The 25,452-nt window shown below is 54.9% G+C and overlaps 4 protein-coding genes across 9 annotated transcripts in view; 2 read left to right on the forward strand and 2 right to left on the reverse strand.

The window, feature by feature from the left end:
- Positions 1 to 3,318: 3,318 nt before the first annotated feature.
- Positions 3,319 to 11,280, reverse strand: Ndufa11 (NADH:ubiquinone oxidoreductase subunit A11). Its single transcript, XM_004632784.2, has 4 exons — positions 11,092 to 11,280; positions 4,590 to 4,682; positions 4,182 to 4,304; positions 3,319 to 3,487 (listed from the first exon to the last, which is right to left on the reverse strand). The coding sequence occupies exons 1-4, from the start codon at positions 11,186 to 11,188 to the stop codon at positions 3,375 to 3,377; spliced, it is 426 nt and encodes a 141-aa protein (XP_004632841.1). The 5' UTR covers positions 11,189 to 11,280; the 3' UTR covers positions 3,319 to 3,374.
- A 1,007-nt stretch (positions 11,281 to 12,287) lies between these two features.
- Positions 12,288 to 14,506, forward strand: Vmac (vimentin type intermediate filament associated coiled-coil protein). The gene is made up of 2 exons (XM_004632785.2): positions 12,288 to 12,483; positions 13,693 to 14,506. The coding sequence occupies exons 1-2, from the start codon at positions 12,293 to 12,295 to the stop codon at positions 14,018 to 14,020; spliced, it is 519 nt and encodes a 172-aa protein (XP_004632842.1). The 5' UTR covers positions 12,288 to 12,292; the 3' UTR covers positions 14,021 to 14,506.
- Positions 14,507 to 17,596: 3,090 nt separating this feature from the next.
- Caps (calcyphosine) lies at positions 17,597 to 19,071 on the forward strand. 2 transcript variants are annotated; one of them, XM_023716963.1, is made up of 5 exons: positions 17,597 to 17,692; positions 17,781 to 17,886; positions 17,969 to 18,146; positions 18,250 to 18,456; positions 18,532 to 19,071. In XM_023716963.1, exons 2-5 carry the CDS (start codon positions 17,804 to 17,806, stop codon positions 18,631 to 18,633), a joined length of 570 nt encoding a protein of 189 aa, XP_023572731.1. In that variant the 5' UTR covers positions 17,597 to 17,692; positions 17,781 to 17,803; the 3' UTR covers positions 18,634 to 19,071. The 2 variants fall into 2 exon arrangements, with proteins under 2 accessions (XP_023572731.1, XP_004632843.1); XM_004632786.2 differs by lacking the exon at positions 17,597 to 17,692 and having other exon boundaries at positions 17,699 to 17,886.
- Positions 19,072 to 19,549: 478 nt separating this feature from the next.
- Positions 19,550 to 25,452, reverse strand: part of Ranbp3 (RAN binding protein 3) — a 54,798-nt gene continuing 48,895 nt past the window's right edge. For 4 of the 5 annotated variants that reach the window (XM_023716962.1, XM_023716959.1, XM_023716958.1 and 1 more), the window contains 5 exons: positions 25,159 to 25,283; positions 23,057 to 23,177; positions 21,215 to 21,357; positions 20,324 to 20,501; positions 19,550 to 20,239 (listed from right to left, as the gene is read on the reverse strand). In XM_023716962.1, coding sequence (XP_023572730.1) covers positions 20,196 to 20,239; positions 20,324 to 20,501; positions 21,215 to 21,357; positions 23,057 to 23,177; positions 25,159 to 25,283 — 611 coding nt within the window. In that variant the 3' untranslated portion in view covers positions 19,550 to 20,195. The remainder of the gene's footprint in view (positions 20,240 to 20,323; positions 20,502 to 21,214; positions 21,358 to 23,056; positions 23,178 to 25,158; positions 25,284 to 25,452) is intronic. The other variant, XM_023716960.1, reaches the window with a different exon arrangement.

Raw genomic sequence — 25,452 nt, forward strand, 5'->3', positions numbered from 1 at the left:
TCCCATATACGTGTCCATCAAGCCCCGTAGGCAATAGTGAGGATCAAGCCTGGCCCCTGGGGAGGTACATGTTCTGCTAAATGACATGTGTGACAACTTCCGATGTCAGTGATGTGAGGTTTAGAAGCTGGATTATGGCTTCAGCAAAACTAGAACCAGAGGGTTGCAGGGCACAGCTCACTGGATGGCAAAAGGTGACATTGCAGCCAGGACATAAAGGATGTGGCAGAAGCTGTAGGGACAGCTGAGGAAGAGCTCTCCAGGAAGAGGGTGAAGCTGTGCAAAGGGCCCGGGGCAGGATGGGGGAGTTGGGGGCCCACAAGGTACAGAAGCCTGCGGCCTGGCTGGAGCAGAGGTGGAGAGGGCTCATGGGAGAAGGGAAGGTCCTGATTTAGTACTCATGGGCGCCCTCTGGTGGCTACCAAGGGAAGGACAGGCAGCATGGTGAGAGTGGAGCCCGCTTCACGAGTTCAGTACCAGGCTGATGGGAAGTTGAAGGACAAATGTGGGCAGATTCTTTTTTCCCCTGTGGTATCGAGGATTGAACTTGGGACCTTGCACTTGCCAGGCAAGCCCTTATTCCTGAGCTATCTCCCCGGCCCAAAAATGTAGACCAATTCTGACAACAGAGGCCCCGAGGGGCCTTCTCTAAGCTCACATGCCCCACAAGCACTCGCTGTCCACAGGCAGCTTTTTTTCCTTTTTGTAGGGCAGGAGATGGGACCTGGGCTGCAGTCACCAGTCAGCCCCACCTGCCCCGCCCTCCCCTGGGCTCCTCAGAGGAACCTGTGGGGATGGTTCCACCAGCTCTCAGGGCTCTGGATCTCCTGGCTGGAGAACTCCTTTCTTCTCCCTTTGGCTTGTTTTTGTTCCAATCGCCATGAGCACTTGGGAACTCTTTCAAAGAATAACTCACTTATTTCCAAACAATTGCTAATAATAGTAAAAGAATAACGCCAAGAGGGCTCCAGCCTGGCAGGTGGGAAGCCTTGTGGGGCCTCCCTCTCGCCTCTGCACTGGGGGGGAGCCCTGGGTCTTCACACTGGGCTACCCCCTATGGTTTTTTTGTTGTTGTTGTTGTTTTTGCAGAACCAGGGATTGAACTCAGGCCCTTGTGCTTGCCAGGGGAGTGCTTATTCCATTGAGCCATCTCCCCAGCCCATCTTTTTATGTTTTGAGACCAGGTCGTGCTGAGTTTTCGGGTGAGACTTGCTTTCAATCCTCTTACCTCAGCCTTCGAGCGCTGGGATGACAGGCATTCACTAGGCCTGGCTCCCCTCTGCATCCTTTCCTTGCGGGTGGGAGAGGGATTACTGGGACCTGGGCCCCTTTGGCATCTTGCTGTTGTCTTGGTTCCCAAAGAACTGGGGGGCCCTGGTGGTGCCTGTGTTCCTGAGCTGTCCTGCTGGGGCCTGGGCTGTCCCCCCTTGGGCACACCTGGGAAACATCTTCATCCTGCACACCCCTCCCCCTACAGGAAACCCCAGACCCTAAAGAAGCCCCTGCTGGGCCTCTGTCCCCTCAGCCTGTCCAGCTCCTGAGACCTTGGGAGGGGCCCTACCACCCTATTATGGGGGCTTCTGGGGCAGAAGGCTGGGGGGACTGGATGTTCTGGACAGGGCCCCCCACATGGGGCAGAGATGATGTCAGCTCCTCACAACCTAGTAAATATTTATGGGCAAGGGGGCCTGTGTTTTGGGGCTCCCTAGAGCCTGGTGATCAGCCACCCCCTCCTGCCCCATGCTGGGGGGCCTGGACAGCAGCTCCAGCCCTGGCGGGCAGCCCAGAAAAGGCTGGGTGGGCGGTGAGTCGAGACCCTGCCGGCTCCCTGAGCACAGAGAAGCTGCAGCAAGCTGGAGGGCTGCTGCTGACTTGGACCTTGGTCTGCTCTGTGCCCTGGGCAGGGACAGGTCTGCGGGTGGCAGGGGCAGCCAGGCAGGTCTATTTGGAGGGACCCTAGATAAACCCTTCCCATCGGCACAGTGGACTGCAAGGAAAGGTGTCAAGATGGTGGCTGGCAGTAAACAAGGCATGGACCCGACTCCTGTGGCCAGACCCAGGACCTCGGGACCCCATGCTGTTCCTGTCCACGTGGGCCCAGCCCAGGCTGTGGTGAGGGGTGCCCCCTGCTGGCCACGGTGCACATGGCCTGGGTGGATGTGAGAGCCTGGCCAGAGGCCCCCTATGCCCAGAAGGGGTAGGCATCTGCCCACCTGCCAGCCAGCAGAGCGGAGGCTCAGGTGCCAACACCCTGGAGGACACAGCCAGGAGAACTTGGAGCCTTCATCTTAATGCTTGCTCACAGGCTCAGACACCCAGCCCTAGAGGTGATGCTGTGCCCCCATAGCAGGGGTCACGAAGAGGGTCAGGGCAGATGGCAGGGCCAGGACAGGGGTCCCAGCCCCGTATGCCTGGTTAATCTAAGCTGGCGGGTTTGGCTTTTAATCATTTGGCTCCTAGCGAGGGCAGGTGAGACAGGATGAGACTGGACACAGGAAAAGGGGTCAGAGCCGGTGGCAGTGCCAGCCTAGCTCCCTTGGGCAGGGCTGAGACCTGATTTACGGCCATGACGCAGGCTGGAGCCTGCTGCTTCCTTCCTGGCAGCCAAGAAGCCCGCACCAGTTCTGGGGAAAGAGCCGGGGGCTGGAGCAGAGCGTCGCCAGCATTCCTGGGCCACCTAAATCACTCGCCTGACAGCAGGCGGGCAGGGTCGGGCAGAGACAGATGCTCCCCTGGGTTCCCTGATCGGCCTCACCTAGGCCTGATGTCCCAGCCAAAGCACCAGGGGCTGCCAGATTGGTCGGGGGCTCCCGGGGCCAGGCTGGACTGTGCTGTCTTGTCCCAGGCTCTCCGCTCCAACGCTCAGGAATTTGGAGCCGGCTCCCTGTGTGGGGCCCAGTGTTTTCCACATGCTGCTGGTGTTGGGGCCAGGCCCAGAAAGGATGGCCCACGACCTGCGGCAGTGTTGGCTGAGATGACAAGGGCCGTGGGCGGTGAGGCTAGGTTTCCACTTGTTGGTGGCCCCCGGCAGGCCCCTGCTTGCCTCGGGAACAGGCCATAGCACAGGGACTGGGTGCACTCAGCCAAGGCTGCTCCGGTCTGGCTGATGCCACTAGCAGTGCAGGGCCAGGCTGCTTGTGCCCTTGACCTTGCCAGAACAGACTGCAGCCAGGGCAGCCCCGAGGAGCCTCACCTCCCTGGGTGTGTGCATCTTATCTCGGCCCCGCCCGAGCCTGTCTTCCTTGCCTGCTGGCCTGTGGCCCGACCAGCATGGCGCACTCTCAGTCGCACAGACACAGGGCACTCTGGGACGCTGTCTCACGCACACGCACAGTTTATTTCCAGGTTGGTCTTGGTTCCGGGAGGCAGCAGGGCTACACCTTGGGGCTTGCAAACACCTCCCATCCCTCCAGCTGGCCCATCTTGACAAGGGCGGCCACTGCGCCCATGTACACGCAGCCGCCAGCAGCAATCCCGTAGTTGTGCACTGTGAACAGGAGGGGGGTGTCAGGCACTTGGTGGGGGTGAGCAGTGGGGTGGGGGCGAGCCCTACCCCTGGACTTCAGTTGGCCAGACTTGTGCTTCAGGGAAGGGTAAACTGCTCAATTGCCCGTGGGCTTGACAGACAGGGAAACTGAGGCATACCAGGAAGGCTGTGCCTGGGCCTCTGAAGCAGGAGTCTAGCCCGCCTGGCTCCAGCCCCAGAAAAGCCACTGTAGCATCTCGGGCTCTCCCCTGCTGCCTGGGCTGGTGCATCCCACCCTGAATCAGACTACCTCCAGGGGACGGGGCATGGGGTACCAGGGTCTGCTGTCTGCAGAGAAAGCCACCTGCTCCTGGGTGACCCCCAGTTCCCACATCTGTGCGGCCAGCACAGGTTCAGGGTGGAGCTCTGGACCCTGCATACTCTGGGGCACTGGGATACAGGCAGCCTTGCAGGGACCAGCACTTCTCTGCCCTCAAGGCCAGAGGGTAGGGGACAGTTTCTCCGTGGCCAATATCCTCCTATAAGGCAGGGTGGACAAGATGGGGGAGCAGCACTCCAAGCCTGGACACAGTGCAGGCAAAGGCCCTGGGACAGGACAGACAAGGGGTACATCCCCATGTGCTGTGCTGAGGCAGCGTCTCCTTCCCTGTGATGCACCCCATGGGGCCGAGGTAGTGGGCAGGTGGGCACTTACTGCGTGCTCCCAGCGTCAGGCCCCCTGCGCAGCCTCCAAGGAAGTAGTTCAGGGGGTCATCAGGCTTCTCTCGGACTTGGGCACTAATGCAGGAGGTCAGGCCAAACACGGCCCCGATGGCGGCTGTGGCACATGGAGGGGCACTAAGCTGGGGAAGGCTCCTGGGCACTGTGCATCTGAGCAGCACCGCCCCTGCCCCCATGGCTGCTGGGACCCTGCCTGGTGCCTGTCCTTGGTGACATCAAGCCCATAGTATCTAACTGTGGATGATGGCAGGGATGAGGGAGAAGTGGCAGCCATAGCACATGCTCCTAGGACTAGGACAAATGGCAGGACCCAGGCAGAGCCTGGAACCTCTGCCGGCCCGCCCCCCATCCACCCCCAAAACTCCCCCCTCCCCCCACTCACCTGCAGTGAATGTGTACCGTCCAGCCCTGGCCACTCCTTCGAAGACAGAGCTTGGGGGCCTGTGTACGAGGCTGTAGGTGGAGGAGACTAGGCCTGCAAGACAAGAGGCCAATAGCTGCTCAGGCCCCAGCTTCAGGCTCTCCAAAGCTGTGTTGAGTCCCACTGCTACAAGCTGCAGGGCTGGACTTGAACCCAGGTCTTCAGTTCCCAGACCTGAGCTCAGGTCTTCCCATTCTTCAAGGCCAGAACACAAGTGCCTGCAGGTCCCTGATGCCCCTGCAGCCCCTCCCCTGGTGCCAGTGGCTCTCCCAGTCACTTCCCTGGCACCTAGCTGGCCAGGCTGTCACCCATATGGCCCTGGCCTCACCACCCCAGCTGGCTTGTCCTCTCTGCCATTTCTCCTGCCACACTGCTTGACGCTGGCCCCTTACACACAGGGCCCTGCACAGCAGACACTGAGCTGCCTGCCACGGGTTCCTTCCTCATGCTGCGGGCTTCCTGAGGCAAGCCAGTTGTTGTGGGGACCCATCAGGGATGTACACCTCAGCAACACAGAGCTGCCAGGGTTCCGGCACTCCTCGTCCTTGGGACCCCCCTTGCTGAGGTGACCCTGCACCTCCAGCCAGGAGCCCATGTTCTGAATGAGTGCCCACTAGGGCCCTCTGCACACCCAGCGTGGGCAGTTCATCAGGGCAGCTGCGGTGCGCGGAGGAGGACATGAGGCCCAGGATGTAAGACAAGATCTGAATGCAAACAGCTGGGGTTCTTTTCTGCACTTCTGGAGAATGGACCCAAGGACTCTGCACACAGCTGTACTTCAGAAGTTGTCTAGGCTGAGACTGAACTTGAAATCCTGCCTCAGCCTCCCAGAATGCTGGGATTATGAGAATGCACCATCACACTTGGACCGAGCTGTGGATGCTATCTCTTCAAATTCAGGGTCCCACTTGGCTGTTAAGGGGTGGATGGTGCTGGGTGCAGGTTGAGGTCTACGGGCACCTTGGCTAGAACATTTATTTCTCTTTTCTTCCTGTTACTGGGGCTCCAAGCTAATGGTGCACTACCAATGTGCTATAGCCCTAGCCCACCCCAGCCCATCTTAAGACTTGGGTTTTGCTAAATTGCCCAGATGGGATTCAAACTTAGGCCCCTCCTGCCAGGCTCACGAGTGATGGGATCACAGGCTTGTGTCACGTGTGCCTGGTTCAGTTTTTAATGAGAGGGACATTCAGTCCCATGCAGGACCCAGTGGGTTCCCATTGCAGGTGGGACTAGCCATGGGGTCTGGTAGCTCTTTCCCCCTTCCAGATTTGGAGTGAGCCCTGGGGTGAACCTTACTGACCCCATCCCAGGCTAGCAATTCTGGCCGAGGGACCGTCAGGCCATGGAGCACACCAGACAGGAATGCAAGTGGCTCAGTCCCCCAAGACTCTGATTCCCCTCGGGAGGTCAAAGACAGCCCCTACCCTATCCCCAGGAACCATTCTGGGGGGCAATGCCCTCCCCAAGGGCCCTGCTGCCTCAGACCACTTGGCAGCCCCCACTGCCCACAGCAGCCCCGAGAATTCCACAACCCCAGACAGGGCAAACCCTCACCACTCACCCCTGCACTTGGTCATAGGTAATCACTGTTGATGTCATTTTCTGCATCCTGAGGCTGCTGCTTTGAAATTAGCTCTGGTTTCTGCACTGGCAGCCCCTGTGGTCACAGCTCACCTGAGGCCTAAGGGCTTCTTGGTGTCTCATAGCTTCTGAGTCAGCCCATAGTGCTGACAAGTGGTGATTAGCATTTGCACCCGGATGAGGTAGGTTTTGTTTTGATTTTCTCTTTCAGTAAAAGGCACAGAACCCAGGGTCTTCACACTGAGTGATACCTCAACCCTTTTTTTGAGAAAAGTCTCAGAGTTGCCCATTTAATAAAATGCTGATCCTTCTGACTCAGCTTCCCAGAGAGCAGGGATCACAGGCATGTGTCACCACACGTCATCAGTTAAGGTGTTTCTAAAATAGGCATGGTAGGGCCCGCCAGATAGCTCAGCAGACTAAAGCACCTGCTTAGGCAGAACGCAGCAGCCAGGGTGCAATCCCCAGCATGCCATGCGGGCCCTGCCCCCAGGATGTGCTGAGATGGCCACTGAGATTGCACGTGGTGGAGTGCACCTGTAATCCCAGTGCTTGGGAGGCTGAGACCAGGAGAATCACTGCAAGGCCAGTCCATGTAGTGAGACCCTGTAGATCCTGTCCTACATACATAAAAATAAATAAAATAGGGATGGATAAGAGGGAAAGAAGGGACAAAAAAAGGAACAGAGGAAAAAATGGAAAACAAAGCTTTCATAAATAGGGGAAAAGGGTTCTAAGGAGAGGAAAAAAGGGGAAAAAAAGAAGCAAGATATATTACGTACAGGTACAAACTTCCTATGATAAATGTTATCATTATGTATATTTAAAATGTACCAATAAAATAAAAAGTTGAAAGTGAAAAAAATAGGGATGTTCTGTAACCAACATGTGGCAGGAAAAATATGTATGTGTGTATCATACAGTATTTTAGCCTGTGAGTGATTGTGTTACCCAATTTCAGGTTTTAAAAGGGAAGAATACTTTTAAGACTTCATTAACATTTGTCTCAAACACAAAAAACAAAAAACCTGCTACCGATACCTGGTGCTGTGGCGCACATCTATTATCTCAGCATTCTGAAGGCTGAGACAGGAGGATCTCTGAGTTTGAAGCCGGCCTGGGCTACCTCGTGAGTTCAAGGACAGCCTGAACTACACAGTGAGAGCCCACCCCGCAAAAGTCACCAAGGCCAGAACTGATGCCAGTTTTAGGCCAAACCCTTCTTATAGCCCACAGCCTTATTTCTCTGGCCTAAGCAGCCCAAGCACCTGGCTTCTCCAGTTCACCATGACTGCTGCCAATGTCATTTCAAAGTCTGCAACTGTGTCTTTATACTCCAATGCTTAAGTATTTTCCTTTTCCGTCGAGTTTGAGAAAGTCCTGGACATGCCTAATGTTAGATCACTGCCTGTCCCACATCTCATGGTCTCTTCAGTGGGAAAAGCAAGAAAAACAAGTGGCTAGGATGAGATCTATATAGCGAGACACACAGCTGCCACTGCAGCTGACTGAACACTGAGAAGCTAATGTCTAAGCTATAGCAAGCTCTGAACATAGCAAGGTACTTGCCGACACCATGTTTTTATTAATTTGCAACTTTCATAAAGTGGGCAATTCCCTCTTCATGACTTTTTCCTTTGAGACAGGGTCTTGCTATGTAGCCCAGGCTGGCCTTGAACTCACGTCCATCCTCCTGCCTCAGCCTGCTGAGTGCTGGGACTAGAGGTGTGCGCCACCACAGCTGGCTCTTGTGATTCTTTCTAAGAAAGGAGTTACGTGAAAGTTTTCTACAATTAAGTGCAATAGCCGGGCAAGCACAAGGTACAATAAATATTTCCTCTTCTGCTAAAATAAAGCAAAACAAAAACAGTGACTGAGGCCCACAGGGCATAAAGTTACTGTGCCCCAAAGACAGACCATCCATCTGCACATCCACTGTGTGCTACCAAGGTGCCCAGGATCCACCCACAGGAACTGTGTGACCACAGGGTCCAGATTCCTCAGGAGCCAGAGGCTCCTGGGGCCTGAAGGGAGTGCTTCTCCCAAGAGGAGGGTGGGGGAGGGGTGAAGATCACCCTAAATCTGACTTCCTCAGTGATTCCTCTCTGGCAAGGTTTCCTTTACCCAGCCCCTGAAAGACCCTGCAGCGACCCCCAGAAGGCCCCTCACTTGGCAGCACTGCCCTAACACTGGTTCAGTTTCCCCTAAGCCTCTCCACCCACCCTGCAGCCTGCCTGAACAGCCCTTGCTTTCTTGCTCATCACAACACCAAGGGTCAGGCAGGGCTCTCTTCACCTCTCACCGCCCCGCAAGGGCCTGGAGCTGGGTGCAGCTCTCGCCTAGCATGTGCAGGCCCTGGGTTCCATGCCCAGCCTCACCATCGCAACAAAATGCTCCCCTACTGAAACCCCCAAATACCTCTCAGGTGACTCCCGCCTCCATTTGCCCTGAAATGTGATCAAGGCTCCCTGAAAAGTTCTGCCAGGCATTTTCCAACGTCAGAGTCCCTCAAGAACCTTCCAGAAGAGCATAAGTGCCTGCCTGGCAAGCACGAAGTCCCGAGTTCGATCCCTGGTACAGCAAAAACAAAACAAAAGCCCTGCCAGAGAGCTGAGTGTGCCTGTAGTCACTGCTACTCAGCAGGCTGAGGCAAGAGGACTGTGAGGTCCAGGTCAGTCCTGGCATCTTATTGGCAATGCATCTCAAAAAATAAGAGACAAGGTTGTGTAGCTCTGGGGTACTGCATGGAGTCCAATAGTCAGGACTAGGGGGAAAGAAACCGTGTCAGAATATCTTCTCCTACAGTGACACCCCGGCCTCCACTGGTCCCAAGACCCAGCCAGCCTTCCAGGGCACCCGAAGTGCTCCCCAGAGACCCAAGGGATGCCCCATCTCACCCTCCAGACTCTCCCAGAAACTCAGTATTTAAGCTGATCCACACAACCCCATCACTCTGGGACTCGTCCTCGGCCCTATCTCCCAAAGACCCTATGTCAGTTCCCTGAGGTGACAGTCCTGGCCCCAGGACCCAAGGAACAGGTCAGAAGCCTGGGTCCCCATGACTCGGGCAGCTGATATACCCTCCCTCTGCCTTTCAGTCCCATCCAAGAGAAGGTAATCATGCCAGTCTTAGTAAAAATGGAGAAAATGGTTAGCAATCACTAACAGTCGCCTCCCAGGGAAGATTCACTTTCTGCCAAACCTCACAGCTGGAGATAAGGTGGCTAACCCCATCCTTTCCAAATGGGTATGGTGGCAACACCTGGAACCCAGCAGCATTCCAGGAGGCTGAGGCAGAAGGAGCTCAAGTTGGTGCCCAGCTGGGGCAACTTAAGTGACTTAGTTAGACCTTGTCTCAAAAAATAAAAAGGGGGAGGGCTTCAAGGAAAGCCAACATTTTGGCCCTAGCCTTCCAGGGTCAATTAAGACTCAGGACATATGAGAACCTGCACTGTAATGTCATGTAACTCGGTAGTGTCCCAAATTTTCTGATCAAGGAGATTATGGGGCCAAAGAGGAAAGTGATCGATGATGTAGAGTGGGCCTAAGGAGAGTCACATGGAGAGAAAACATTCTCTCAGGCTTTCACAGAGAGCACATTGGCCAAGCAATGGCCGTGACTCATCCACATGGTTGACACTGACAAAGGATCTACAATCTGAGGTACAGGATCTCAGGATAAATCCTGAGGGGATTTCACTGACCTTATCACACCCAAAAGCTACAACTCTTGTTGCATAGGTCCTGCCTCACCTTGGTCTTAACCATCCAGCAGAAAAGTATAAAAACGAAATATAAGAAGTAAAGTCATGCTGTTATGTTGAGCTGTAGGGGACTCAGGTCAACAATTTCTGACATTGCCAGTCAAGCGGAAGACCCAATACTATTATGGGCTACTGGACTCTTTTAGAACATTTTACTGAGTTTACACACCTATAATATTCAAATAATGTAACTTAACAAAAAAAAGGGGATACAGATGAATGTCCATTTTGTATCTGTGTATTCAAAGTGGTTAGGATAGTTACATTCTCTTAATGAATAGAGTGATTTGTTCTAATGGTGTTTGTAAATAGTATATCAAGTCCGCATCTTGTACAGCAATTAACCACTAGGAAGAATGTATGCAATGTGTGAATTATTGAAACTGTCCTACCAATTTGATTTGAAACTGTCTCATTACTATTTATCAATAAAATTATGGGAAAAAATTTTTTAAAAAAGGGGGGGCTGATGATGTAGCTCAGTGCCAGGACCCTCAGTTCAATGTCCAGGACCACAAAAACAAAAACCCCTCCCCACAAACCAAAATCAAACACAACTCAAAAACCCAAGAGGTTCCTTTTACTTCCCACACCATGGAGCATTAAAGGGGATCGTGCCCGTGAAATACTCTGCGATTGTAAAGGAGGAGACCCTGGGGTCTCCCCTGCAGGAGAATGCCAGAGCTGCGGGTCCCTTTACAACCCCCTCTCCACAGGGTATCCTAGGAGATTCTGAGTCACCTAATCAAGGACACTTCTGGTGGGCAAAGTAAGAGCTTCAGATGTCCCTGGCCACCTACCACCGCTCGGCCCTAAAAGGACCTCTTCGCACCCCTAAACTCTCAGCTGTCTAGACCCTAAGGCACCATAGCAAGGTCACCCCATTGCAAGGTCCCGTGGGGACCATGATGCTGGCCCTGTCTCACAACGCTCGACTTCCCGCGGTCTGGCGTCTGGCTCACACGCATGGGACTCCGCGGCCGGCCTTCCAGACACGCCGATGACGGCCACGCGGGACCTCGCGACATTCTCCGCCCCGTGACCCGCCCGTGCCGGCCCCAGGAACCCGACGACCTCCCCGCGCCCTCGGCGCTCAAAACCCGGCCGGCGCTCACCGACGGTGCCGCCGATAGTGGTGCTAGCGTAGGCCTTGCGGTGGCAGTCGGTGCCGTCCGGAATGTCCGTGTATAGACTGAGAAGCCTCTTTGCCATGGCGGCTCAACCCGGACCCCGTACGGCGGGCCCCGCAGGTACCTCACTGCGAAGGGCAGCGCGTCATCTACTGTCGCGAGACTTCCGCGACAGCGTGCGCAGCCTCTCCGCCTGACGGGCCGGCAACAACAAGCGCGCAACTTTATTGAGGCCCACAGACAAAGGACACGGGTCGCACAGGCACTAGGAAAGGCCTGGAGAAAGGAGACTCGTGCACCCCTGCCTGGGTTGATACCTGGAAGGGGAAACTGAGATTCGCCGCGATCAGTGAGGACAGGTGTCGCTAGTCCCAGCTCGGAGGCTTAGGTTAGGGATAATTTGATTACCAAAGGTGGCGCACAGGTGCCAACCAGACCTATCTTTCTGCGCAGGGTAAGGCGCGAGCTAGACTCTAGTTGATTGGGGGAGGGGAGAAACGTCGTGGGGCGGGACCTGGAAGGATGTGGTGGGCGTGATTTTACGCTTTGGCCCTTTCCCAAAATTGAGTTAGAAACGCATGCTACTATTTTTGGGGTGTGACTAGAATCAGGGGTAGGCTTTAATGGCTCAGTGACCAGTCGTAGTGCTAGGATATTAGCCGGACGAACTCCAAGCCCAGAGTCGGACAAAGTAGGCTCTTGGCTTAGGGGCATGGTGAGAATCGAAGGCAGAATCTTACAGGAACTTGGCCAATCGGGGGTCTGCAGCTTTGCCTAAGGTGCTTGACTTCGGACTGACCCTCATAGGAATTTAGCCGATGATGTAGATCTACGAGGACAGCCGCAGGTTTCAGTGGGCGTGGTCAGGCTTGGTCTAGAGGTCCAGGCCAGTCCTAGTGTCAGTTTCTCTGTAAGGCCAATCCTGTTACTAGAGTCGGTGCAGGACTAGCTGCCGGATATAAGGCTAACTGGGGGCGTGGTCTGTCAAGATACTGACCAGTCGTGGAGTTAGGCCGAGTTTAGGGCGGAGTTTCAAGGAGCGAACAGCCCAGCCCTTGGGCGGGGTGTAGAAGGGACTGCAACCAATGTGGCTGAGCCCTCGCGCCCCGTACCCAACCCGGAGGTGGGACCTTGCCTGTCCCGAGCGGCCCAGGGGCGTGGCTGGGCCTAGACCGCGGAGGGGGCCATGTCCGCACCGCCCGCCCTGCAGATCCGGGAGGCCAACGCGCACCTGGCGGCGGTGCACCGCCGCGCTGCGGAGCTGGAGGCTCGGCTGGACGCGGCGGAGCGCACAGTGCGCGCCCAGGCCGAACGTCTGGCCCGCCACGACCAGCAGCTGCGCGCCGCCCTGGACGAGCTGGGCCGCGCCAAGGACCGGTGAGGCCTGGGCGGCCAGGTGCAGTCCAGGAGGTGGGAGAAGGCGGAGCCGAGACTGGAAAGGGAGGAAGGGCAGGCGCCTGCTGCGCGCGTGTATAAGGCAAAACCACACGCGAATGCTAATTAGTCATGCATATGTAAAGTTGAAGGAAAGGACCGAAGTGTGGATTTCTGACTTAAAACGAGTAATTAGCTGGTATTGAGTGGTCCCCACAGCGTAGGTATTAGGAGGCATGGCAGGTTCTCGAGCGGGGAAAGATGATATCATACCACCAATTTTTTATGTTTTGGTCTTTTTGAGGCAGGGTCTTGCTATGCAGGTCAGCCTTGCCTAGAGCTCACCTTGTAGCCCAGGCTGGTCTAGAACTCACAAGGATCCTCCTGCCTCAGTCTCCTGAGTGTTGGGATTATAGACGTGTGTACCACCAGGCCTGGCCCACCAATTTTTTTTTTTTTTTTTTTATTTCTAAGTAGGCCACAGCAAAGCAAGTTAGGACTGTATCTCTTTCTGATTTGGGTCAGATGGCTTTTTTTTTTTTTTTTTTTTTTTAATAGGGATGGAACCCAGGGCCTTTACACTGAGCTGCAGCCCAGGTTTTTTTTTTTCCCCCTTCCCTCCCCTTTCTCTCCCCTCTTCTCTTTTTCCCTCCCCTTTCCCCTTCTCTTGTTTTGCTAGGGAATGAACCCAGGGCCTTACACGTTTGGCAAGTATCTTAACTAGCATGTGTTCTATGAGCTACACCCACAGCCCTTTTTATTTTGAGACACGGTCTTACTAAGTTGTTCAGTCTGGCCTCTAACTTGCAATCCTCCAGTCTCAGCCTCCCCACCAGGCTTTGTTTAAAAAGGACACTGATCCCATCTGGGGACACTACCCTTATTGCAGTTGATTACTTCCCACAAGCTCCCTCTTCATATACCATCTCCTGGGGGAAGGGGAAGGTTAGGGCTTCTGTATAGGAATGTGGATGGGGTTGGGAAGATAGCTCAGTTGAGCACAAGGGCACAAGTTCAATCCCCCACTCCGGAAAAAAAAAAAAAATGTGGGGGCGGTACAGGCAGCCTGTAACAAGGGGTGGCCTTAAAGCAGCGGTGGGAACATGAACTTTATTCTGCAGTGATGGGTGCCTCGGGGAAAGCCAGGAGCAGGGAAGAGCCTTCTGGCCCCTAGTACACTAAGTGGTGACCACTGTTTTGTCTTCCTGCTAGTGAGATCTCTGCTCTCCAGGAGCAACTGCTGACATCTGAGGCTGCTGTCCACAGTCTGCAGGCTGCTGTGCACCAGAGAGATGAGCTCATTGGGCAGCTGCAGCCCCGAGCCAAGCTGCTGCAGGACATTTGTCAGCGGAGGCCACCCTTGGCCGCACTGCTGGCTACCCTGGCTGAGGCTGAGCGTCTAGGGCCCTTGCCGGACAGTGTGCCACGCCATCTGTCTCCTGGTGGGCCAGGCCCACCCCTCACCAACAGCACCGTGGAGGATGACGAAGAGGAGGTGGAAGATCACCTCCAGCCTGCGGTGTTTGGGACCACAGTGTGAGCCCTGGAGCATGGACTGCAGACCGGATGCCAATGGGGCCTTGGTGGCTGCCATCCACTGGGGCAACCCTGGGCAGAGCCGTGATCCTGGCCAAGCAGCAGGAGCAAAAGGGCCAACTTTTCAAACAGGCCACATGCAGATGTTTGGCTCAGACAGGTGACAAAGAAAACGAAACTTTGAATCCCTTACCTTTGTTGAAAAGGTGGCAGTACTAAGCCAAATCTGGATTCTGGTTTGAGACCTGGCTGGCTTTGCCTGTTCTGAGTCCAGCCTGGGCCCCTTCTTTAGCCAGGCTGTGCATACCTCACTGCTCCCTGGGCAGGGTTCTGTGCACCAGATGCATCTGATCAGAACTTTATTTGGTGAGGGCTGATGGCATCAAGTTCCACAGGATTCAAGCTTGTCTCCTGTTTATCCCTCTTGCTTTGATTTTTTTTTTTTTTTTTTAATCTTTATGAGACAGAGTCTCACTATGCAGTTTAGGCTGGTCTTGAGCTCACAATGATTCTCCTGCCTCAGCCTCCTGAGTGCTGGGATTACAGGACTCTGGCAAGTCTTTTTGTTTATTGAGACAGGGTTTTGTTGTGTAGTTCACATTACCCTGTAGCCCAGACTGGTCTTGAACTCATAGTGATCCTCCTGCCTCAGCCTCTGAGTGTATGTAGCACCATGCAGTCCTTGTTTTGATTCTTGTTCCTTCAAGGTAGGCTATCCCATAACCCAGGGCTAAAGCTTTTTCTTTAAAAAAAGAAAAGAAAAGAAAACAAGAAAAAGCTTTTTCTTTTTTATCCTAGACCCAAAAAAGAAGCCTCAAGCCGCATGCCATTTTTTGTTTTAGTTATACACTTTCCATCCTAGATCTAAATAATCTAATATTCTCCGCAATCTTTAATCCCCAAAGATCAGGCCAGCAGGAGAAGCTGGCCACCAGACTGCTCAGGAAAAAGCAAGCAGCCCCTAACCTTTTCCTGGTGACAGCCTGCACTTTACTTGATGTAATTCTTCCCCACCCCTCCCATTTTATTTTCTTTACTTGATCTTAGCCAAAAGGCGGAGAAGCGCTATCTACTTTACTTTCTTTATGGAATTTTTACTGTCCCATCGTTGGAACATAACCTCCTTCAAGGCAGAGATTTCTGTCTCTTATTTCCTCTCACCTGTGCCTTACATGCCCTGGGGGCCCCTGAAGGAACAGGATGTAGGCCCAAAAGAAGCCAGGGGTCTCTTTCCTCCAGGGCGCCCGTCTTCATGTAGCAAGCAGCTGTTTTTATAGAGAATCTATTTTTTAATTCCTTGTTTATATGGTGCCATTCCTGGCTCAAGACATTGGTGGTGCTTTGCTTTTTATCAAGTGAGGCACAGAGAGATGCCTGTGCCTCTATGCCCAGCCTGTTCAGGGGCCCAACCCGCCTGGGGCAGTGTCTCCTGCAGCCGGAAAGGGTGGTGGCCACTCGAGCCCTCGGGACCGGGCATCACCAGTGGCATCTAACAGTGACCCCTTAGAGCAGCGACAACTGTCCCATTTTCTCCTCCACATGAAACAGAGGGGAGGCTGGCTGGGGCCTGTCTGTGCTTGCGAATAAACCACACTTTCTTGGCATGGGTCCTTTGTTCTTCTGTCCTGGGGCATGGACAGCGTTGTTTATGGTCCCTGCTGAGCCCTGGAGACATGAGGTTGACAGCGCCAGGCAGGCTATGTATGCTGTTGTGTACCATCTTTGTAGTTGCAGCCACCACTCTTGACAGCCGGGGAAACTGAGGCCCAATGAGGTCAAAATAATTCTCCAGGTCTAGAGGATTTGGGTTGCTTTCAGATTTGTGGTGTAATTATTTTTATTTTTATTTTTGGCGGAACCAGGGTGTGGCATAATTATTGAAAAAAAATTTTAATGTATTTAGTACAGGGCCTACAGGGTCTCACTACACAGATTGGACCTGTAGTGATCCTCCTGTTTTCAGCCTCCCAAGCACTGGGATTACAGGCACATGCCACCATGCCCAGTCTCAGTTGCTATCTCAGTGCACCCTACGGGCAGGGCTGGCATGGCACCCTGGGGATCGAACCTGGCTGCTGCACTCTGCCTAAGCAGGTGCTTAGTCTGCTGAGCTATCTGGCCAGCCCTTTTTTTTTTTTTTTTTTTTTTTTTTTTGAGACAGTCTCACTTTGTAGCACAACCCAGCATTGAACTGGGGATCTCCAGCCTCCTGAGTGCCATGCCCAGCTGTACTTGTTTTTGATTTGTTCTTTACAAACTGGGTGTGGTATGCCGCCCTTTACACATGGTAAGCACTTAGCACTGAGCCACACACCCAGCCTAGCACCTCAGTTTTAAAAGCTGGGTCTGGCCAGGAGGTGCACAGTGGTAATGCCAGCAATGGAGGCTGAGATGGGCAGATTACTAGCCTGAGTCCAGCCTCAGAAACTTCGTGAGACCCTGGGTCAAAAAATACACAAAAGGGCTGGGGAGTAGCTTGGTGTGAAGGCCCCTGGGTTTCATCCCCAGTAGTGCAAATGAAGCAACAAAGGTGGTGACTTTTTAATATTATTCACTCTTTTCATCTTGGTGATGCTGGGAATCAAATCAGAGCTCCACACATGGTAGGGAAGTGCTCTGCCACGAGCCTCACTTTATAGCCATAGTTTACATTTTTCCATAGAAAAAGACAAGTAAAAGCACAGTGCCACTTCCTGCTTGCCTCTGGGGCAAGTGCTCACCTCGCCTGCCACCCAGAGGCCTTCTGTTCCCTCCCTGCACTGCAAAGAAACCAAAATAAAGGATGAAGGATTTCTCTGCCTGCTCCAAGAACTTTGGGTCACCGTGAGCCACTGTGATGCGTGCAGTGCAATGTCACTGGTGTTTCTCAGGCCCCATTGAATTGAGCCTGCTCTCATAATCTCTGGACTGATCTTTGCATACAAAGGTAACCTCTGACAATGAATGTGACAGGAGTCCACACATTTGCAAAGGCTGTGTCCCTGGCTTCTCCCAGACAGGCCTTGCACGCATCGTCCTGGGAGACCATCTATACCCCGCCTTTCCGCCTAAGGCCTTCGGTGATGCGGGCCTTGGTTTCTCTCTGCTACATCAGGGTTCAGGGCTGTTTCTTCACTGAGCCTGGCAGCAAGTGACGTTTGAGGGCTGGAAAGCAATCAGCAGAAGATCTGTAATGACAAGAATACTGTGACTGGCTCTTAAATCTACCAGAAACAGCTTTTGTCTCAGTAATGTTACTGTCTTGAAACTGACTGGTCCTGGCTTGGCATTCATGGAATCTGACAATTTCCCTCCCATTGTGTGTGGGCCTGGGCTTGGCTTGTGGGGGCAATAGGATCCAGCTGCCTGGAGCTCTTCTGGGCTGCCCCACCAAGCACAGAGAGGGAAAGGCACCTGCCCTGGGTCACGCAGCAGCTGCACAGGCCTCCCTGTCTCCAGGAGGTGGCTGTCCCTGCAGCACTGTAACCACCCCTTCGCCTAGGCTACAAAGCCTACTGGACCTGGCTCCACCCCAGGGCTGTGTGGGTGGGAGGAGTACACAGGTCTCTCTCAGCACAGGGGGAGTTAACTGGGCCCCTCCCAGTCTCCAGAGCCACCTCCCTAGGCAACCATCTTGACAACAAAACGCAAAGCTTACGTGGGGCAGAGCTGGCAGGACCAGGTAACAGACTTAGGCCAGCTGAGCAGGCAGGGGTCCTGTGGGGTTGGGCAACACACGCTCCGTGCCTGGCTGGCCAAGGGAGACCTCTGTGTGACTCATTCTTCAGCTACCCTGAGCTGGCCCAGCATGGCCACTGTGGAGGCCACCATGGAGAAGCTGCGGGCACAGTGTCTGGCCCGAGGACCTTCAGGCATTCAGGGCCTGGCCAGGTGAGGGGTCCTTCTTGCACATTGGGGACTTGTGTCTGCAAGCCCAATCCAATTGTGTGCCTGCCTGTCCACCTGCCCACAGGTTCTTCCGTCATCTGGACCAGGATGGGAGCAGCTCCCTAGATGCGGCGGAGCTGCAACGAGGCCTAGCTGAGCTAGGGCTGGCACTGGAGCCAGTGGAGGCAGAGGCTGTATGCAGGCTCTGGGACCGTGATGGCAGTGGGACACTGGACCTGGAGGAGTTTTTACGGGCATTGCGGGTACGGGTGTCACTGGGGTGTGTGGGGACCTGGTCAGTGAGGTGGAACCTATCCCTGAGATGAGATGTGCCTGCTGAGGTGACATCCCTGCTTCTGTCCCCAGCCCCCCATGTCTCAGGCCCGGCAGGCCATCATTGCAGCTGCCTTTGCCAAGCTGGACCGCAGTGGAGATGGTGTGGTGACTGTGGATGACCTCCGTGGAGTGTACAGTGGCCGCAGCCACCCCAAGGTGCGCAGCGGGGAGTGGACAGAGGAGGAAGTGCTACGCCGCTTCCTCGACAACTTTGATGCCCATGACAAGGACGGGCAGGTGAGTGGCTACGCAGTGGCTCTTCCTCCAGAGGCCGCTGGTACCTAGCTCACTTCACAGCCCATGTACCCATAGGTCACCCTGGCAGAATTCCAGGACTACTACTGTGGGCTCAGCGCCTCCGTGGACACAGATGAAGAGTTCGTGGCCATGGTGACCAGAGCCTGGCAACTCTGAGCAGCATCCCCAGGAGCCCCCCAGCCCACTCACCTGGCTGGGTGGCACCAGGCGAAGCCCAGAGGGAACACTGTGTGGAGCTGGGCAGTGGGCAGCAGGGCTGAAGAACCAGCTGGGTGGGTCTGCGGCTGAGCCACCAGCAAATGTGGGACAGGCTCAGGGACCCAGGGACAGTAAACTGCCCTCCTTTCCCAGCTACCTCTTCCTCAGGAGGTCAGGTGGGTGGGCACGTCTGGGCAGAGGAGATCCACTGGGACACCTGGCCAGGTGCGGTGCTCATGGGGGTATGCCCTAGCCCTGGAGGTGTAGATGGCCCTGGGCAGTCTTGGTTTCCTCAGGCCCCTGGGGCATGCAGGAGGCCAGGGTTTTAGTTAAAAGTTTTAATGTAGTTCCCAAATACATTTCATATGACAATCTTACATAAATGTTCCAAAACACGTGGGCATTGTCTGGTTTTACTTGTCACTAGTTGGCTAAGGCTGAAAGCAGAGAAGTGTGGCCGGATCTCCTGGGCAGCCTTTGGTGTCTTCCCAGGCCCAGGTGTGCTGGGGGGTGGGCAATGCCAGTGTCGCTGCTAGAGACATCCAGGCCCTGGGTATGGGGAGAACAGCTGGGAGACAAGGCCCCTTCTTCGCTCCCAGAGGGTGGGGCAGGGCCATTTCCTGTGCCGTCCCAAGGAGGCCTGGTCAGGAGGCATTCCTCTTCAGCTTCTCCACTGGCCCGGGGCCTGATGCTAGCGCCCACTCCCATGCGTGCATGCTGGGAGAGCCCATTGTCCTGCTGTTTGGGGCAGGGCCCTGTCACTCTGGGCAGGTCTTTCTGCTTCTCATAGTAGCCCCAGGCCCATAGCAGTTTGGGGGTGTCAATGTCAGAGCAACACACGCAGGAAGCAGGTGGATCCTGTGACTTAAGAGCTGGCAGGGCCCCTGGGTGCCCTTCCAAGTCCTGTGATCTTCATCGGGAGCACTCTCCAGGGCCAGGCCCAAGACAGCCCAAGCCTTCAGCACCCACGACTCAGCCTGGAGGAACTGGGTGGACAGAGTGGTGGCCCAGGGCTGTGCCTGCCCAGCACACTAGAGCATCACAATCCAAGAAACCAAAACCAAAGCCTTTGGACATTAAAAAAAAAAAAAATCTGTAAAATATAAACCCCAAGTCAGAAGATGGGAAACAGGAACAAAGAGAGTAGTAAACAGCGTCCAGGGCCCAGTATTGACGCTAGAGGGAGTCCCAGAGTGCAGTGGGGACCCATGAGGGAGGGCACGCGGTGGGGAGGCCCAGAGGCTCGACACACAGGTGAAGAAACGAGGTCTCCAGTCCCACTTAGAAGCCGTGACAAGTCTTAATGTGCCATTTTGATTGGGGTGGGGAGGAGCGTTTGTTTTTGCTCATCAATATGATGAGGTCTCATGTCCCAAGCCACATCCAGGCAGCTCCCGAGTCTGCTTTGGAACGGGCGTGGGGATCCAGGCTGTGGTTCCACCCCAGCTGACGCTGCCTGCAGGAGGGTAGGCGGCCACAGACACCAAAGCAGCAGCCTCTGTGCGTGGCACTTCCGCCCGCTATGTGCTCCCAGGCACCTGCTTGTCCCCCTCTTCACCTGCACCTGTGGGGAGAAATGGACACATTTTGGTCACCAATGTGCTATGCGCAGCTGTCCCGGGGCCCTTGGGCAGTGACTGCTACTCACTGGCTCCGGGGGCTCCTGAGGGGGCCAGCAGGTCATCATCGCTGTCCTCCTCGTTGGATGGGGCTCCGGGCTCAGGCACAGGGGCCTGGGCCTCTTGTTCCTGCTCCACGCGGCTGCGCAGGGCCAGGATTCGGTGGTGCAGGGCTGCATACAGCTGGCCAGTGTCCTTGGAGCTGGCCTGGGGGCACAGGGGCTGTGAAAGCCAGCGCAGGAGCCCACTCTGCCTGCCACTGCAGCCAGCCTGCTCACTTCCCTGGAGGGGACACCAGCACCCCTAGCAGGATGGGCGGATCCCGGGAGCTGGGACAGGTGGGCCCGGCTTGAGGAGGGAGGCAGAGGCCTGTGTTGGGTATGACTGTCACCCCTCCATGTGACTTGGGAGGAGGTGTGACCACACACAAGGCTGTCTTCCTTGAATGCACCAGCAACCATAGTCAATGCCTGCTTCTCTGAGTTGGAGAAAGAAGCAAGCAAGGAGGGGAAACAGACTCCTCCCAGGGTAGGGACCTCTGAGGGGCCCTATGGTGTGGATCAACAGTGAGGGGCCCCTTCCTATCTGATCTGGTTCCACCTGGAGGGCGACTGAGCTCATCTGTAGGTTGGGGCGCCAAGCTTTCCTTGGAGGCCCCTTCCTACAACTGCTCCAGCCTACTAGGGGTCTTGTGGGGACAAAGCACCAAGGGCCTCGTGCCTGCCTTCTTCCCACAGCCTAGCCGACATCCTCTGGTGACAGACCCTGCCTATCCTCCCCCATCTCCTGCTCTGCCAGCTAAATGCACCTAAGCTTGAGGCTGGGCACAGCAAAGCCCCACATGCCAAGGAGCCCCATGTAGCTCATGGCACACACAGCGTGGCCTCCCTTTGGGTCCACTGCATGGGCACTGGGCTCACCGAGATTAGGAAGACCTTCACGCCCTGGTCCTCAGTGTCCATGGCCGTGATGCGGATGCTCTTCTCACTGGCCTTGTCAATCTGCATCTGGGCCCACAGCTTGGTGTTGAGGATTAGCCGCAGGCTCCCCTGGGTCCGCATCACTGCAACCAGGAAAACTACTCAGCTGGGTCTGCCCTGTTGCCCCCTATCTGGACAGCCTCAGGCAGCAGAAGGTGGGGCCTGCCTGCCTCAAAGCCCTGACCAGCTGCCCACCAAGTAGGTGCCAGGACAGAGTTCCTGCAGATGACACACACACAGGCCTGCTCTGCTGACTGACCCTAGGCACAGGCCAGCATGTGGCCCCCACCCCCTGGCAGTAGAGCTGCTGTCAAGACAGACACAGCAGGGCTGCCCAAGGGACAGGGACAGCCTTGCCCCCTGGGGTGTGATGCCCACGTGCCCGCCCATGCCCACCCCGTGGGTGTGGCTGAGAGCTGTTCCCTGCTGGCCGGGCTGTCTCATCCAGAAGGGGCCTGGACGGGGTTAGGGGTTGTCACTCCTTTAGGGCCCAATGAGCGGGTCCTTCCATGCCCATATTCCTGGTCCAAATGTTTGCCTCAGAGGCTGAGGGATGAAGGGACAGGAGCCTAGTGACACCTAGGGAGGGTGGGGAGGACACTTGCAGTAGGCTGGACACATGGGTGACAGCTGGGACACCTCTGTCACCACAAAAGGCTCAAAGGGTTTGAATATTTGCAAGGGTAGGAAGGAAAAAAATGCGTGATGCTCACAGGGCTAAGGGAAGCAGTGGACAGCCTGGGGCCGAGTGTGTCTTCATCTCTACGCAGACCCAGGCATGTTTCTGAGGTGAAGTGTGGAAAAGGCTTCTAAGGGGATGCGGGCTCCCGCACCTGGGCTGCTCTCCACATGTGTGTGTGCACTCACGCTTGTAACACGGCTACTTCTGGAATAAGTCTCACATATAAAGACGGCCTCAATAAGCACCTGCTTAACCAAGTGCAGGAACTAGGGCTCGATCCCACATGCTGTGCCAGCTCTGCCCCCCGGCGCACCAAGCTGGCCCCCAAGGCCAGCTGTGGTGACACACGCCTGTAATCCCAGTGCTGGGGAGGCTGAAGACAGGAGGATCACGAGTCTGGGCTGCATGGTGAGCCCCTGTGCCAAGTACATAAGGTGGCCCCAATCTTGTTATTCATAGTAGTATAAATAAGTAAAAAATAAGGGACAACCTAAATGTCAGAAAAGAAAAAGGTAAACACATTAACTGTTAATAGATATTAATGTAGAAATTTTCAGAGACAAATAACTTTTTTTCTGTCTCTTTGAGACAGAGTCTCACTATGCAGTTCATGCTGCCCTTGAGCTCACTTTGTAGCCCAGGCTAATCTTGAACTTACAGTGATCCTCCTGCTTCAGCCTCGTGAGTGCTGGGGTTACAGGTGAGTGTCACCATCCCTGGCTGACAACTGCTGTTTTAACGGAAAACCTAAGCACTGGCAGATGCTCTGGAGTACCAGTAGCAGAGCTCCACTTCCTTAAAAAAGGTCCTGGGACAGGAGGCGCAGGCAGGAGGGCGACAGGGCCATCACTGCAGCAGCTTGTCTCCTCATGGGGACCTTCATGAAGTGCGCCACCCTCTTTCCTTTCTCCCGTGAAACTGCCACTCCCACTGCAGCTACAAGTGTGAGAACGCCGCCGCCAAGGGCCTTCTACACTGAGGCTGTCGCAAGCATGGCTGTTGCAGAGTGGGGAATGGGGCTAGCGCTCTAGTTCACATCACACCTCCCATCTGTTCTCTGCACAACCCAGCCAGCCCTGGGGCCCTGCAGGGCAGCTCACCTAGCCGGGACTGTAGTGTCCCATCCTCAGTTGATGCCATGTCGTTGAGTCTGAGTAGTCCCCGGCCTCGCTCTACCCATGACTGTGAGGTCTTGTCGAAGACAAACAGCTTACACTGGATCTAGAACACACGCAGCAGGTGAGCCACTACTGGGGACTGTGCCCCACATCTCCATCTACCCACCTGGGCTCCCAGGGCTGGCAAACTATAGCCCAGGGCTCTGGTAAGCCATGAGCCGTGTATATTTTGGTACTGTGACTCAAACTCAAAGCCTCATACCTGCCAGGCAGTGCTGCACTGCTGAGCTACATCCCCGGCCCGATTGGCCGGTGTATTTTTTGATTTTTTTTTTTTTTTTTTTTTTTGAGACAAGGTCTCGATATGTACTACAGGCTGGCCTCAAACTTGCGGTGATCCTCCTGCCTTAGCCTCCTGAGAGCTGGGATTACAGGCATGCACCACTGTGACACCTGGCATGGTCAATGTATTTTAAAAGCAGCACTGCAAAGAGTCAATTCAGAAACAGATAAAACCCTGACAAGATGCCACTTGTACCCATGGGCGATGGCTACGACCAAAGAGACAGGTCAGGGCACGTGAAGGGGAGATGCTCCGTGCTGCTGAGGGACATCATGAGGTCAGCACGGCACACATAGCTTTGCAGCCTCAAGGTGTGAAACTTGGGGTTTCTACAAGGCCCAGGATCAACCCAGGGGAAGGATACCACATGTCTACACCAACACAAGCACATCAGCCACAGAAGTGTCTTTCATGATGGCCCCAAAACCATGGTAGGCCAAGTATCAGCCAAGGCAGGACACATAGTAAGGTCTATCCCTACGTTAGGACACCACTCAGGCAAGACAGAGGCAAGGCTGTGACATTCACCATAGCACAGAGGGACCTTGAGGGTACATGCTTATCAGCCAGACGCAGCCAGATACACAGTGTGGGCTCTACAGACAGGAACTGCTCAGGACAGGCAACTCCAGAGACAGAAGTGGACTCAGGAGTGCAGGGCAGGGGACAGATACAGATGACTGCTCATGGGGACAGGACTTCTTTTTAAGGAACCCATATCCTGTATTAGACTATGGTGAAAGCTGTGCCCAGTCTATAAATACACTAAACCTCCAGAACTGTTCACTTTCAAGTGAACCACACAACATGTGCATCACCCTTCAAGCAAGTTATTAAATATGCAACAACAACAACAAAAAAAAAACACAATGGACTGTGTGACCCTGGGAAAAAGGTGTACTTTCTCCTGTGTCAGTGCTTCCCAACACCATAGAGAGAAAGCTAGCCAACAAGCAGAGTGTGATGGTGCACCGCTGTAATCCTGGCACTTGGGAGGCTGAGGCAGGGGTAGAAATGGAAAGCTAGTCTGGGCTATGTACTGAAACCTTATTGAAAACAACAACAAAAACCCAAATATGCTGGGTGTGTCGGTGCATGCCTGTAAGCCCAGCTGTCAGGCCAGGAAGGTCGCTGTGAGTTTGAGGCCAACCTGAGCTACACAGTGAGCTCAAGGCCAGCCTGAACTGCATAGCAAGACCCTGTCTCAAAACAAACCAATATAGCAAAAACAAAAAACCTCCTCTGAAAGTCAAAACAAAGAAGCCAGGGGCTGGTGAGATGGCTCAGTGGTCTAAAGCACCTACTTAGAACAAGTTTAGCAAAAACAATGGACCGCGGTTCAATCCCCAGCACCACATGCCAGCCAGCCCCGCCCCCTGGTGGGCTGAGCTGGCCACACACACACACACACGCAAAAATAAATAAATAAAATTAAAAAAAAAAAAAAACAAAGAAGCCAGACTGGGAAAAGCAGTGCTCGTGGCGCCCCAAGCACCCACATCTCCGCGGAGTGAGGGACAGCAGGGCCGTGGGAGCGGAGGGCCAGTGCTGGCTCCTCACGGCTTCCCCTCACGATGGCTGTGGGACACTCAAGCAGAAGCGATGCAGCTGCTCACTCTGGGTGACAGGAGGGCTCTGCGGGCCCTGGCTGCGACACGCGGCCACTGCAGAAGCAGCGCACCAGGCACACCTCCCAGGGGCCAGCCTGCGTGGCGGGCCAAGGGGCAGCGCAGGGCCTCACCTGCAGCACATTGCTCTCCGCCTCCTCGCCGGTGATGACCTCCACCTTCTCCAGCAGACACTTGCGCGCTGTAGCCTTGGTGTAGGCGGCCGCCGACTCGGCCAACGACTCTGAAATGTTATTGGCTAAACGAGATTGACTATTTATTTGGTGAGGGCACACCTCCTGGGGGACCTGCTGCCCCAGTAGGCCAATGGAATCTGGAGGAGACCCTGGAGACCAGTCAGTGTGGTGTAGCCCAGGACTCCATCCAGTGGGGCAGAGGAGTGTGGACGCCCTGGGGGGGGGGGGGGG

This window comes from Octodon degus, unplaced genomic scaffold (assembly GCF_000260255.1).
Source record: "Octodon degus isolate 3935 unplaced genomic scaffold, OctDeg1.0 scaffold00050, whole genome shotgun sequence".
In the NCBI taxonomy this organism is placed as follows: domain Eukaryota; kingdom Metazoa; phylum Chordata; class Mammalia; order Rodentia; family Octodontidae; genus Octodon; species Octodon degus.

Coding starts and splice junctions, on each gene's coding strand:
- Ndufa11 (XM_004632784.2), bottom strand. CDS start 11,188: ATGGCAAAGAGGCTTCTCAGTCTATACACGGACATTCCGGACGGCACC. Junction 4,683..11,091: donor CACTATCGGCGGCACCGTCG/GTGAGCGCCGGC, acceptor CTTGTCTTGCAG/GCCTAGTCTCCTCCACCTAC. Junction 3,488..4,181: donor CCTGACGCTGGGAGCACGCA/GTAAGTGCCCAC, acceptor TCCTGTTCACAG/TGCACAACTACGGGATTGCT.
- Vmac (XM_004632785.2), top strand. CDS start 12,293: ATGTCCGCACCGCCCGCCCTGCAGATCCGGGAGGCCAACGCGCACCTG. Junction 12,484..13,692: donor CTGGGCCGCGCCAAGGACCG/GTGAGGCCTGGG, acceptor TCTTCCTGCTAG/TGAGATCTCTGCTCTCCAGG.
- Caps (XM_023716963.1), top strand. CDS start 17,804: ATGGCCACTGTGGAGGCCACCATGGAGAAGCTGCGGGCACAGTGTCTG. Junction 17,887..17,968: donor GGCATTCAGGGCCTGGCCAG/GTGAGGGGTCCT, acceptor ACCTGCCCACAG/GTTCTTCCGTCATCTGGACC. Junction 18,147..18,249: donor AGTTTTTACGGGCATTGCGG/GTACGGGTGTCA, acceptor TTCTGTCCCCAG/CCCCCCATGTCTCAGGCCCG.